The sequence below is a fragment of the Aquila chrysaetos genome, chromosome 21, assembly GCF_900496995.4.
Source record: "Aquila chrysaetos chrysaetos chromosome 21, bAquChr1.4, whole genome shotgun sequence".
NCBI classification, from domain to species: Eukaryota; Metazoa; Chordata; class Aves; order Accipitriformes; family Accipitridae; genus Aquila; species Aquila chrysaetos.
In genome coordinates, this window is record NC_044024.1 from 6,649,682 (window position 1) to 6,663,095 (window position 13,414).

A 13,414-nucleotide genomic window follows, 5' to 3' on the forward strand; every position below is an offset into this window, starting at 1 on the left:
CCAACTCTCAGTCTGTCCTCTGTGAAGTGTTTAGTTATTGTTACTGGAGCCCTGAGGAAGTTGGAATTGAAGGAGCTGGAGGCAGTGCTTCCTGTATGTCTTTTGCATTTAGGGAAGAAGCATGAAAAATTACTCCTAAGTTGCATTGCTTTTTTAAACGCCCCCTTTCCCCCCAGTCTTGCTGCACCCAAAGTAAACAAAAACTCCTGTACTTGTGGCTTTGAACTGATTCCATCGAAGTGATATATTCATAAAAGAAGAAGTTTGTGTTGTGCTCTTGAAGTGAGTATTTGAGTTGAATTTAGAACCACAACTGGAATGTCTTAACTGAGCATACACTTCAAGTCTCTTACTGTTTGAAGTACCTGCGGCAGGAGCATACTTACAGCATTATTCACCTTTTTGTAATATTACTGAATGAAGAAATAGATAAGCATAGGTCATCTTAATATAGTTAGGTATTTTGAAGGGTGTTTTTGTAATGAAATTTTCTAGGAACTGCAGTCAAAAGTTTTATTTGACTATGAAGGATTTTGGTAACATCATCATTCTTCTGGGTAATAACAACTTAAGTTAAATTCTAGCCTATCTCTGGTAAATTGAATGGTTGACCTTTTTTTTGAAAAATTCATGGCACAAGGACAGTGATAATTCATTAATAATTTAGTAATATGAGAAGTAAATTGGGAGTAAAACTGCTAGGTTTAGATATGTAAAGCTCAATGTTGTTGAACATAGCTGTCCTCTAACACAGCCATCCTCTTACATTAAACAGAAATAATTTCTCCCATTGCTAAGATTTCTTCTGTTGCTGAGAAATCTGTAAGATATACATGCAGCTGTCTTATTACTGCTGGGACTTTGGCAGCAGTATATGCAGCCTCATAAGTATTCAGATATGTAGTAACTATGACAGATGTTGATTGGGTGTGTCCATTTTTGGCAGGGTACCTTTGGAGATTAGTAGTGTGCAGCAGGATATCGTTGCTACTTTTGTCAACAAGAACTGTCCATTCCTTGGTGTGTGTTTGACATCTGCCCTTCATCAGCCGCTGGTGCATCTCTAGGGATAATCTAGTGACTTTAAAAAATTATTTTTATAAAATAATAAAAAACCCCAGTCTTCTGTGCCAGTGATCTTTACTGAGTCATGTCCTATGTCACATGTTCATTGCTGCTTATGTGTCGGTGGATAGAGTTTATTATTCTCTGTGTACACCTGAATAGCCCGAGTTTTGGTTGCTATTAGAATGCAAACTTTTTTAAATTGCTTTTTTTAGTAACTACAAGTGTTTGCATAGGGACCAAGTGGCTGAATATCCTACTGAAGGATGACTTTGACTTATTTCTTTCTCGTAATACAGTATTTATTGTCAAATTTTGTATTGCTAAGGTGCTATGGCTGAAAGATATGGAAAAGTAGGATGCAAGCAGGGCAGGTATACCTGCATGGAAGGGATACCTTCTCCATTATTAAATCATATATATGTCAGCTATAGTTGTCCTAATGCTATGTTTACCATCAGTAGGTCTTGTTTCAGAGCTGATAAGTTACTGATGTTCAATAAGTTTCTATAAATGACATTCTGATCTTAATAATGCTATTACAGAATAATTAATTTTGAAGTTGTTTCCTACTTTATGACCTTGTTGATTTAAAACAAACAAAACCAACCACACAACATTCCTGCCCCCCGCTCCCCGAAACCTCACTTATATGTCAGTAAAGGTACAATTGCAAGACTCATTAACTTGTTTCTGACAAAACCATTCTTTACTTGTAATGTATTAGTACAAGCCATTAAGCCAGAGTCTCTTCTGGCAAAAGCAATCATAGCAGATGGCACCTCTTCTCTCTATTAATTTCAGATTGGACATGTACTTTGGCTTGTTAAGTCATGTCATAGTAGTAAAATAACAAGAATCGTTCAAGCGAGCGTGATGATACTACATTATTGGAAGATGCAGCTATATAAAGGGAGTGCCTTTGAAAGAGTGTTTTAATAGAAATTTAAGACTCCATAAGGTGTTCCATTCAAACTAAATAATGAATGTAATTAAAACAGGAAGGGTGCTTTTATCTGACTTTTTTCTCTGCAGCTATTGGTTTTTATTTATGTAATTTTTCTACTCTAATACTACTTCTATTTGCAGTTAACATCTTTTACCAAACTTGGTATTTCCCTGGAGTCCCATTTTAGTCTTTTAATGTGTATGAACACCTTTGGCATTATGCTATTGTCTACCTGTTTTAAAGTAAATCAATTAAAGTGCACAGCTGTTCAATTAAAGCATTAGTCAGTATCCTGAGACTTCAGACGTTTTGCAAAAGTGCTGTGCAGGAGTAGAAAAGACACCTGGTGAGGTGAATTATTTTGTGTATGGGTGTCTTTGTGTTTTTTTTTGTTGTTATTTTGGGGGGATTTTTGTGTTTGTTTTTTTTGTCTGTGTTTTTTTTTAAATCTGATTACTGTAAAAACAGGTTGTTTTCAAATTGGCAAAAACTGAGGAGAAAGAGAAGGAGTTGCAGTGTGGAAATGTATTGTGGGCATTACTTTCTGAAATAATGTATGATCCTTTATGTGATACAATTTTCACATAGCAGAAGCACTCGCAATGTGAAAACAAGAGTATTTGATATCACTTAAACTAAGCAAGGTCGGGGTTGCATGTGTGCCGTATAATAAATAATATCCATCTCTTGACATTTGGTTTTATAATTAAACTGAAATCTTCAAAGACAGTATTTATTTTCACATACTAAAAGTTTTTGCCTGTATTTCCAATAATAGGTAGCATGTATGCAGCTCATCAATGCCCTTGTTACATCTCCAGAAGATCTTGATTTCAGGATACACTTGAGAAATGAGTTTTTACGTTGTGGCCTGAAGAAAATATTGCCTGTAAGTCATTTCTGCGTAGGAGTTGATCACAGTCAACTGTTAGTGATTGTTGAAGACAACCAAATTGTTTTACTGAGACTAGCTGCTGTGAAAGATTGGGGGTGGGGAAGGTCAGACCTGGAAAGGACTAGCAATCCAAATCTGCTTTCGTTCTGCATGGGTGAAAATTTAGGTTCTCATTAGCTATGTAAACCAGAATGATAGTTGAAACAAGTCAATATATTAGGAATTAAATTAGGGTAGTCAAATTTAGTGTAATGAGCTCAAAGCACATGCGGTGAATGGGAGTCTGGCTGTGGAACCGATTTTGGATTTACTTTCTTTGTATGTGCTGTTCCTGTTGTTGAAAATGCATTTGGAGTTTTTAAGGAAAAATCAAATCGACTCCTTCATTCTCTTTGAGACTGCATGTCTTCATGCAGCTGCACAGAAGAATACCTTCATGGGTAGTTGTGTATAAATATTTGTGACTTAGGGGTAGATTTATAGCTCTTAACCAAAAAACCATTCTGATGGTTCTGATGATCAAGAATATGTATAAGCTACTCAGCAGTTTCTCACAAAAGATGAAAGAGTACCTGCTTATATTTGTCTGAAACAGAATTTATACTGCTATAACTTTTAAGATATGAAGTTTTGAATCATCAACATTTGTCAGGAATAAAAACCTTCAGCTTATAGCACACTGAGCTTTGAAACTGTTACTGATGTGTGTATATTAATTTTTCTTAGGGCATGTATTTAGGTTTTTAGATCATGTAGATACGTGAATGTGATCTGCTGTCTTTATTTGCTGTAGAACATCGGAAGCCCTGAAGAACTTTTAGGTTTTTTTCAATCTACTGAAAATTAGTTTACACAATCAATAATGCTTAAAAACCTTAAGAATTGGGGGTGGGTTAGGTGGCAAATAAACTGAATTGTAATAAATCGTGATAGAAAACTTCACAGAGTGTACTGACATACAGATATATGAGTTCAAAAGCAATTAATATTCAGTGATGATAATCTTTCCTAAAAAGCTATGGTGTTGAAATTCTGTCTCTAGTAAGTTTAATTAATATTTCATGTAAGCTGTAATATCAACTAAAATAGTCCATGCTATCTTGCAGTTTGTTTATTTGTAACGTATTAGTTACAAGATACGCATTGAGCTCAGATCATTAATTCTGCACTGAATGAATGTCCAAGGTAGAGGAGGCTTTTTTGCGTTAGAAAGCAACTTTTTTAATGATAGAGCATCTTAAGAAGACTTCATGCTCATATCTATGCTTAGGGGTAAATTTTCAAGAAATTTATTAATGAGGGTTTCTTGAACAAAAAACAGTCAGGAGGAGGATCCGTATTACTTTCTCTTATCTGTCCAGATTCACAGTAGCCTTCTCTGGTTTTCAAACATTAGAATGAGTTTCTACTTTTTGGGGGAACATACACAGATGCCATTCAGTTTGTGCATATCCAGTTATGACAGTTCCAGGCCAATTTTCATTTAAAGCATGGAGTGCATACACACTAATAGCTTTTAAGCTAGTTACCTTTTTTTGTGCTTTGCCTAGTAGGAAGCTAAACTTGGTTCTTAAGTGTATTAGTGAAATTGCTAGTATTTCTTACAAGAAAAACAAAATTTTCTCTGCTCCAAGTATTAATTTTTGGGGTTTTTTTTGGTTGGTTTTTTTTTTTTTTTTTTTTTTTTTTTTTTACTTCTCTTGTAAGTTTTTCTCAATGTACTATGGCTGTTTTTTTGCTAAGATCTAGATTAACTTAATAACAGAAGTTGTAAGCATATCTTCTTTACGCTTCTTTAGGCTTCTTAAGTTCACTTTCATTAATGTTTTGAAATATCCTTAGGCTATTTTTTTAAAGAAACTCTGACATTAACAAGCATAAACTGCTGACTCTGTCCCATTAAGAGAACTCAACTCAATTAGAAGGCTTCATATTTGTTCTGTAGCCCATACCTGCTAAGTTTGCTGATATTTTGCCTTAATTTTTCATGGCTGTGCAATTATAATAAAAAAAACCCCAGGGACTGAGTTACAGCTTAGTCCTCTTCCAAAGTTTAATGTCTCATTTTGTCATTATGTAATCTTTGAAGGGGGGGAATTCTTGCTTTAAAAAAGGGAAAATTAAGATATGCTATGCCTTGAAAAATAGGGCTTGAAAGATAAGGATAATGAAGAGCTTGATATTCAGCTGAAAGTGTTTGATGAGAACAAAGAAGACGACTTAATTGAACTGTCACATCGTCTCAATGATATCAGAGCTGAAATGGAATATCCTTTATAGAAATGATGTTATATCTTGTTGCATCGTTTAATAACTTTATTAAATATAAGTTAGAATGCTCTATGTGCGGTTTATTTGTCACAGTTACATATCTTGTCAGGGACTTTCTCAAGCAGATATCTTTCTGCTTGTGTTTTGTTAAAAACTTATTTAGAAAATTAGTACTTGAATTGCATGTAAAATATAAGTCATTTGGAACTGAATTAGTTTTTCATAAATCACATTTACTAAGCTAAACTCTGGCTTGTAATACATGAAGTTACAAAATTACACCGATAGAAGATTATAAATTTGAAGAAAAAGGAGTTTTGATAACTAAGTTGGAACAACATTTCTAGTAAGTTCTGAGGCACTTAAGATTCCTGCCTTCTCTAGTTATGAAAAAGCAGTAAATTTAAAGTTACCTAAGTTCAGAATGATTGCTTGCAGTTTTTAAATGAGTAGTAGCTGGTACTTAAGAAGCAGAGGAAGGTGGATGCAACCAACGAGAAGAATATAAAATCACTAACAATAACGTTGTTGCATTACAGAACAGGTAATGACAGGTAATATTCTTATTTAAGAAATTAAAATGATTGACTAGTGTGTTTTTGCCAATAGCCTGGCTTACTTCAGAATGAAAAGGAAAGCTTTATGTGAAATATTTTTACAGGATTCTATGGTAATAAGTATGTAGTATAATTTTTCTGAGTAGTAATGAAACGTCTTAATTGTTAAGCAGGAGGTGGTTTCTGTGGATAATCTTAGTGGAAAAAGGATATTTACTAATAAGGATAGTAGTTCAGAGTGTTAAAAGATTTTACTTGAACAATATGAACAGCATCTAGGGATCTGGGTCTGGGGTGGGTGTTTTGTGTAGTGGTTGTTTTTTGGTTTTTTTTTTTTGTTTGTTTGGGTGTGGGATGTGGGGGTTTTTTGGTTTGGGGTTTGGGTTTTTTTTGTCTTTTTAAGTCCTTGTATTTCCTTAACAATGTTTGCACTGATGTGAATGAAGTATTTCATCTGTTATATAATATGTTGAAAGATACTTCTTCGGAAAATTACTTCTTGTCAATTCTCCAACATTTCCTTCTCATCAGGAGTGATTACTATGTCCGGTAAGTGTCAGGTTTCATTTTTGATTTTTTTGGTGGGGGTAGGGAGAAGAATAGAAATCAAGAGCCTGGTAAACTGAGTAGCTCATAATTGTTCATGAATAGTTGCTCTGTAACTGTTACGGTTTAACCTCAGCCAGCAACTAAGCACTGCACAGCCGCTCACTCACTCCCCCTCACCCAGTGGGATGCGGGAGAGAATCAGAAGGAAAAAAGTAAAACTCTTGGGTTGAGATAAGAACAGTTTATTAGTTTCTTCTTTTCTGTTCTATTAATGATAACAATAAAATAATAACAATAAAATAATAACAATAACAACAACAACAATAATAATAATACAACAATAATAATAGTAGTAGTAGTAGTATTGGAATATACAAGTGAGGCACAACGCCTTTGCTCATCACCTGCCGACCAATGCCCTGTTAGTTCCTGAGCAGCGATCCCTCCCGGCCATCTCCCCCTGATTTACATACTGGGCATGACATCACATGGTATGGAATACCCCCTTGGCCAGTTTGGGTCAGCTGTCCTGGCTGTGTCCCCTCCCAACTCCTTGTGCCCCTCCAGCCTTCTTGCTGGCTGGGCATGAGAAGCTGAAAAATCCTGGACTTTAGTCTAAACACTACTTAGCAACAACTGAAAACATCAGTGTGTTATCAACATTCTTCTCATACTGAACCCAAAACATAACGCTATACCAGCTACTGGGAAAACAATTAACTCTATCCCAGCGGAAACCAGGACAGTAACTGGTGTGTTATTTGTTTTTCTGCTCAACGTTAATATTGAAAAGATCTTGTTAAATATAATAATGCTTATTTCAAAGACTTGAACCTTATTCTAACACCCTTATCCCAAAATCTAACTTGTTGAGCACTTTTTCCTTTATTCAGATTTGATAGCTTCATGACTTCAAAGAATTTGATAGTTGTATAACTAATAATTGAAAGTACTTCCACAGTGCCTTGTATCTTGTCTTTTAAATATAAGCTTCTTTTACGTGCACCTCATAGTGTCTTAGCAGTGTCAAAGTACCACATAAAAAATCTTGTTTTAAGAAGTAATTTTTTTGTTGTAAAGGGATGATAAAAACAATTTATATGCAAGATGATAAAATTAAGTAGTAAAATATAACATGAGAAATCTTCCAATTTTTATATATATATATTTATATTTATTTTAATTGGAAAGTTTGGGATATCATCACTTTAGGTTTGAGGTTTTCCTACTGAGAGCTCAATGGTATGTGAAATTGAAATGTAATACCTTGCACTGGTAAGAACTAATAATTTTGAGCACAGAATCCTCTAATCTTGGAGGTTCCTGATGTTGTTGTGTAGAGATGTATATCAAGCAATTAAGTTAATAATTAACTCATTTTCTAAGTAATTGAATACTGGTACTGTTGCGAGTGATGGAATTCACTGTTGAGATTGTGCTAAGTAATTCTTGCAGTGTATATTGCAAATCATAAATGTGTTGTTTGTTTAATGGATTATTGTCTGGCAAAGGATAAATGAATAGTGCACAGTATTTTGTGGAGTCTTGCACTTCTTCAGACATCCTTGTGAGAAACTGACAACAGTGCTTTATTAGCCAGAGTACAATTAAGTCCTTTAATTGATCCTTTTACTGGCAACTGTGTAATTCATATATTAGGAGTTAAGGTTGCCCCCTTTTCCCCCCTCCATGTTGCATAAATGATTGTTCGTGTTCTTATTGTCTTGTAAAATATGTTCTTTGTTAGACCTCAGTATTACAAGATAATAGAAGAATGCGTATCACAGATAGTATTGCACTGCAGCGGCATGGACCCGGATTTTAAATGTAGAGGAAGAATGGATGTGGATTTTACTCATCTTATTGGTTTGTATACTATAAGCAATTTTACCTTGTTTTACTGAAGTGCATGTTTTTCTTTGTATTCTTCTCTCTAGGCTTAAGTTGACTGAGTGAATTTTTTCAGTTTTCTGGAAATAGGTGTACTTGTGGAGAAGGCCAGAACAAACTCTGCAGCCTTTAATAAAATGACACTGATGAAGTTTGCTTCTCCAAATTTGTCTTGATTTATATCTGAATACAATAGTCTTAATAACCAAAAATTGCTTGTTCATAATTTCTGTGAATTTCAGGTCTGTTATAAATATCAAAATTTACATTAGCATTAATTGTTAGTCAATATATAATAGTTATATGGTTCATTCTAAGAATATTTTCTGTAATATTTTACAAGTATTTGAAGTTAGTGTAAGGTAAAATAGTCAGTTAAAGCATTGAGGGACTGTGGATGTTCATGTCGTGGGAAAGAAGCAGCTGCATAAATACTATATAATTTTAAATGGCAGTTACCAGCATTTAGAGGTGTCATTTTATGCTTTTCTTAAGATTGGTGGGGTAGTCTTTATTCTTGAAATACAGGGACATCTCTAGACTAAATATTTCATAGGGGGAAGTAATTGCTCTTGGAGAACATATTCATTTGGGAAGATGGTTTTTTGGTGATGTGACAAAAGGAGCAAAGAAAGGATGTTGTTCAGGTTGACTTTGGTGGGGGTGGCAGGGGGAAGGAAATTGCTTTCTAAAAGGTATCCTCCATATCTAAGAAGTATTTCTGCATTTTCTATTCACTTATGACTCTAGGTGTGTGATCACTTGATCTTACATCACCTTGCCTTCTGTTTTCATTGACCTACTAGTTTTAGGGATAACTGGTTTGTCTCTCCATGCCAGTTCCTACCTATAATATATAGTTACTTGTGTTTACCTCACTTATAAAATGCTTAAGAGTTTTACTCTGCATGAAAAGTCAATAGAAGTGCTTTGTACGTTTGTTGAGTAAAGAAACCTGTGCTTCACAGTCTGTCCAAATTCTCCTTGCCTATGAAGTAATTTTATTGAAATAAGGTACTGCTTGATTTTGGATTCCTAATCTGGAAAGGAGGCTTTCTGATTTGAAACCTCAGAAGTAACTATTACTTTATACTAGTGTAAAAATCCTTTTTTTTAAAAAGTTGTAGATTAATATAAAGGAGAAGGGCATGCAAACTTAGACCCGTCAGAGAACAACTATGAAGATGATATTTAAGGTCCCTTCCAACCCAAACCATTCTCTGATTCTATATTCCTTGGTCATGTGTCCTTACCACTTTCCTTATATTTACAGATTTTGTTCTTCAGAATAACTCACCAAATGTTTGGTCAGAGCAACCTACTAATTAATTGTATTTTTTGTCTGTTGCTTTTGTTTCATGGGGTCATAGAGTAATTATGGTTGGAAGGCACCTCAGAGCTGTGATACGTTTTACCTGACTTCTGTGTGGTATTTTATTTAAATTCTAGATGCATGTGTAGACAAAGCGAAAGTAGAAGAGAGTGAAAAGAAAGCAGCAGAATTTTCCAGAAAGGTAAGTCCTAATCATCACTCTTTTTGAGGTATGGAACAGAAGCCTGACAGGAACATAGTAGGCTTGTTTCACAGTAGACAGTTGGTGGAAACTGGGAAATAGTGTATCTCACAGGCAGGATGTCCTTTTACATTTAATAGCTCTGCAGGTTTTGGGTTTTTCTGTGTGTGTGCAAGGCTCAGATTTCAGCTTGCTCTGAATTTAAAGCAGGTAAGTAATATTAGCTGTACATATCTTCAGTTGTATTCCTCTGCTGTAGACAGCATGGGAAGACAAGATGGAAAAATTCCGCTTGTTGCTATTCTGTCCTGAAATACGTAGGTATTTAACTAAATGCAGCTATATGCTTAAAAAAGAAAAATAACAATTGGGGGGGAAAATATTCATAACTCTCCATCTAGTTTTGGTTTAGAACCTGAAGAAACATATTGAAAAGCAGTGTAATTCAATGTTTGAAAAAGCATCAACTCCTTAGGCACAGAGATGCTAACTTTGAAATACTGCTTTATGACCTTATAACACCCATGGTGTATTATTACATTATGAGGGAGAGTAATTTATTTCCTTATTATTCACATTTAGGAATCTTACAGTGAATTTTGGAACCTGTTTTGCTAACAGATTTATTGTTCTGGTCCAATTCTTTTTTAGAATCATAGAATCATTTAGGTTGGAAAAGAACTTGATGATCTTAAAATCCAACCATAAACCTAACACTGCCAACTCCACCACTAAACCATGTCCCTAAGTGCCACATCTACATGTCTTTTAAGTATCTCCAGGGATGGTGACTCAACTACTTCCCCAGGCAGCCTGTTCCAATGCGTGACAACCCTTTTGGTGAAGAAATTCTTCCTAATATCCAATCTAAACCTCCCCTGGCGCAACCCGAGGCCTTTTCCTCTCATCCTATCACTTAGATATAGAAATAGAATCATAAAGTTTGGAAAAGACCTCTAAGTTCATCAAGTCCAATTTAATAGGAACTTGATAACTAAGTCCTTTTTCGGTGATGGGCAGTTTTCATTTATTACTAGATACAGGACAGGTTAGACATCTAAAATTATTTCTGTAGGAAGAATTCCAGCTCAGTATATTTCTTGTAATAAAATTTTTGGGGGGTGTTTCTAAAGAAATTGATACTTATCCTTCTACTTTATCACTATTGGTGTTTGTGCTGAAAGTATCTTGCTACCATGTGTTTTCTCAAGTTACTTTAATTCCTGTTTCCTAGATTATGTTAATGGCTAATTTGTTAATCTCAGCTCATCACATGCTGCCTAAGGATATGAAATGCTGAATGTACTATATTAGCTGCAATAGTACTAAAGTTTGTATACCATGTTGTTGTGTATTAAAAGCATTCAAAATTTTGATGTTTGGTCTGGTCTAAGAAGCCTTTTGTTGGGCCAAAAGGAAGTACATGTTCTTGAACACAATGATTACAAATTTCAGATTAAGAGTTGAATGAAGTAATTAGCTTTTCTCTCTTCAGTGTTAAATGTGGATCTATTTCTAATAGGAGCTATGCTGTCTGAGCTTTATAGAAAGAAAATTGTTGTGATGCTTTTCTGGCAGAGTTATTTTTCATAATGTACTTTGTTAGTGGCAGTCAACAGGTTCTTACTGGTGATAAGTTGCTTTGTCCTGTGGAAGAATGAATTACAGAAGCTTTCAAAGATGCTAATAATCTCTTAAGCCTAGCAAACAGTAGCAGGATGAAAATATACAGCAAATTTCTCAAAACCATGCTGTAAACTGGACTTCCATTTTATACGGGGACATGAGGACTGAAGGGATCACTGACTTTTTTGTTTCTTATGTTGCTTTATGGATGATACTGCTGAAGCTGCACACATCTCTTCAGATTTAAGCTCACTGCATGACGTGTATACTTGAGTGTAGTTTGAGAAGTCTACAATATTCTGTTGGGGCGGAACAAACCTGTTGAACTTGCAGCTCTACTCAGTAGCTGGATCTGAGTGGTTCTGTGTCATGACTTATTGATGGAAGAAATTATGTGCTACTAGAAGAACACATACTGGAAAAATACCTTTTTTTTTTAAGTTAAAAGTGCATCTATTGCTGTAGTTTGATATTGTTCAAAGAATTCCTGAATGTATAATATCTAGTGTGGACATAAATGGACAAACACTTTTGTGTTGGTTAATCATTACAGTTTGATGAAGAGTTCACAGCTCGACAGGAGGCACAAGCAGAGCTTCAGAAACGAGAAGAGAAAATCAAAGAACTTGAAACAGAAATCAAACAGCTACGAACCCAGGTAATAATCACAGTAAGTTCCACAGTTGAATATTTTTATTTTATTTTATTTTATTTTATTTTATTTTATTTTATTTTATTTTATTTTATTTTATTTTATTTTATTTTATTTTATTTTATTTTATTTTATTTTATTTTATTTTATTTTTTATGAATTGAGAAGAAATTACCCAGGAGTGTGTTGCCTCTATAGAGGTTTGAAATGTATGTTATAGTTGTATTGATTTCTTTTAAAGGTAGCATAAACTACTATGGATAGTTAATGGAGGTAGCATTTTTTCAAATAGTAGTGTATTCAACATCTGTTACAGATACTTGCTTTATTGAGGAAAAATTTCATTAGGCTATGAAAAGTTTGAATCTAGCCTGGGTTTTTTTTTTCTCCAAGTACTTGTTTATGCTTTAACATTACTACTTCTGTATCTTTTGCAGAAAGTGTTTGTTTTAGAAGGCTTTATACTTGAATTGCAAAGGTGGAAATCACGATAGCTGTGCGTGCACAATATGCATACCTTTCAGCATGTGCATGCAACTGATAACAACAATTTTTTTTTTTTTAAATTCTGGATATCAGACTGTAGCCATTTCTAAAATGAATATTACACTAGCTTTATACAGTCTCATAGGTAAATATAACAAAAAATGCAAGACCTTATGGAAGTGGAAGGTGATACTTAATTTCAGCAAAGCTGACTGTACTTGCATTGATTTCCTCATAAATTTTGCTCACAAGCACCAAAACTGTATCTCCAAGTGATCTGTCTGGGATCACTAGTGAAGCAGAGAGGAGAAGAAATGCTGCTTGTTGAGCCCTCACAACATCTCTTGGGTTTCTTTTGTTTAATGACAATGAATTGCATTTCTGACAGGCTTTTTATACCCCTTAGGAGCCAACAGTTACTATGGTTTGATCTTTTTGCCTCAGCCTGGCTTATTTCCTACTCCTTCAATATTAGGCAAGGTCTGCCTGTTGCCTTTTTTCCTCATCGTGACTATCTTAATGCCTATGGTCTCACTTCCTGCTTGGATAATAAGAGGGAAAATAGCATATGATGTGCCGTAACCTGGTTGCCATTATCGTGCTTTCAGGATGCTGGTCTGTTGCTGGCGAGTTGTCTGTGCTATAGCCTTATCAGAGCACTGGCCTTTGCATCTTAATGTAGGCACATTACGCTGCATTTCACAGTGGGATTGCTATTCATTGTGTCCTTTGCTATCAATACAAGTTGTTCTTGTAACCTGGGGTGTCTCACGGCTTCTTATTCTGTTTTCACACACAGACACTTCTGTTCATACTTCATTTGTTACAAATATCTACAAGACAGTGTTACACTGAAATTTGACAATCTTTTTTAATGAGTTCACCAATTGTTGCATTACAACGCGTGTAGTAGTTCATGGGAAACACGTGCCATGTGCAAAGCCAAAAACTTATTTTCAG

General features: G+C 34.8%; 1 protein-coding gene across 6 annotated transcripts in view; it reads left to right on the plus strand.

Moving 5' to 3' along the window:
- Positions 1–13,414, plus strand: part of DIAPH2 (diaphanous related formin 2) — a 266,541-nt gene that overhangs the window by 42,005 nt on the left and 211,122 nt on the right. For 5 of the 6 annotated variants that reach the window (XM_029996684.2, XM_029996680.2, XM_029996682.2 and 2 more), the window contains 6 exons: positions 2,793–2,903; positions 5,058–5,176; positions 6,170–6,286; positions 8,034–8,152; positions 9,626–9,690; positions 11,870–11,974. In XM_029996684.2, coding sequence (XP_029852544.1) covers positions 2,793–2,903; positions 5,058–5,176; positions 6,170–6,286; positions 8,034–8,152; positions 9,626–9,690; positions 11,870–11,974 — 636 coding nt within the window. The remainder of the gene's footprint in view (positions 1–2,792; positions 2,904–5,057; positions 5,177–6,169; positions 6,287–8,033; positions 8,153–9,625; positions 9,691–11,869; positions 11,975–13,414) is intronic. The other variant, XM_029996681.2, reaches the window with a different exon arrangement.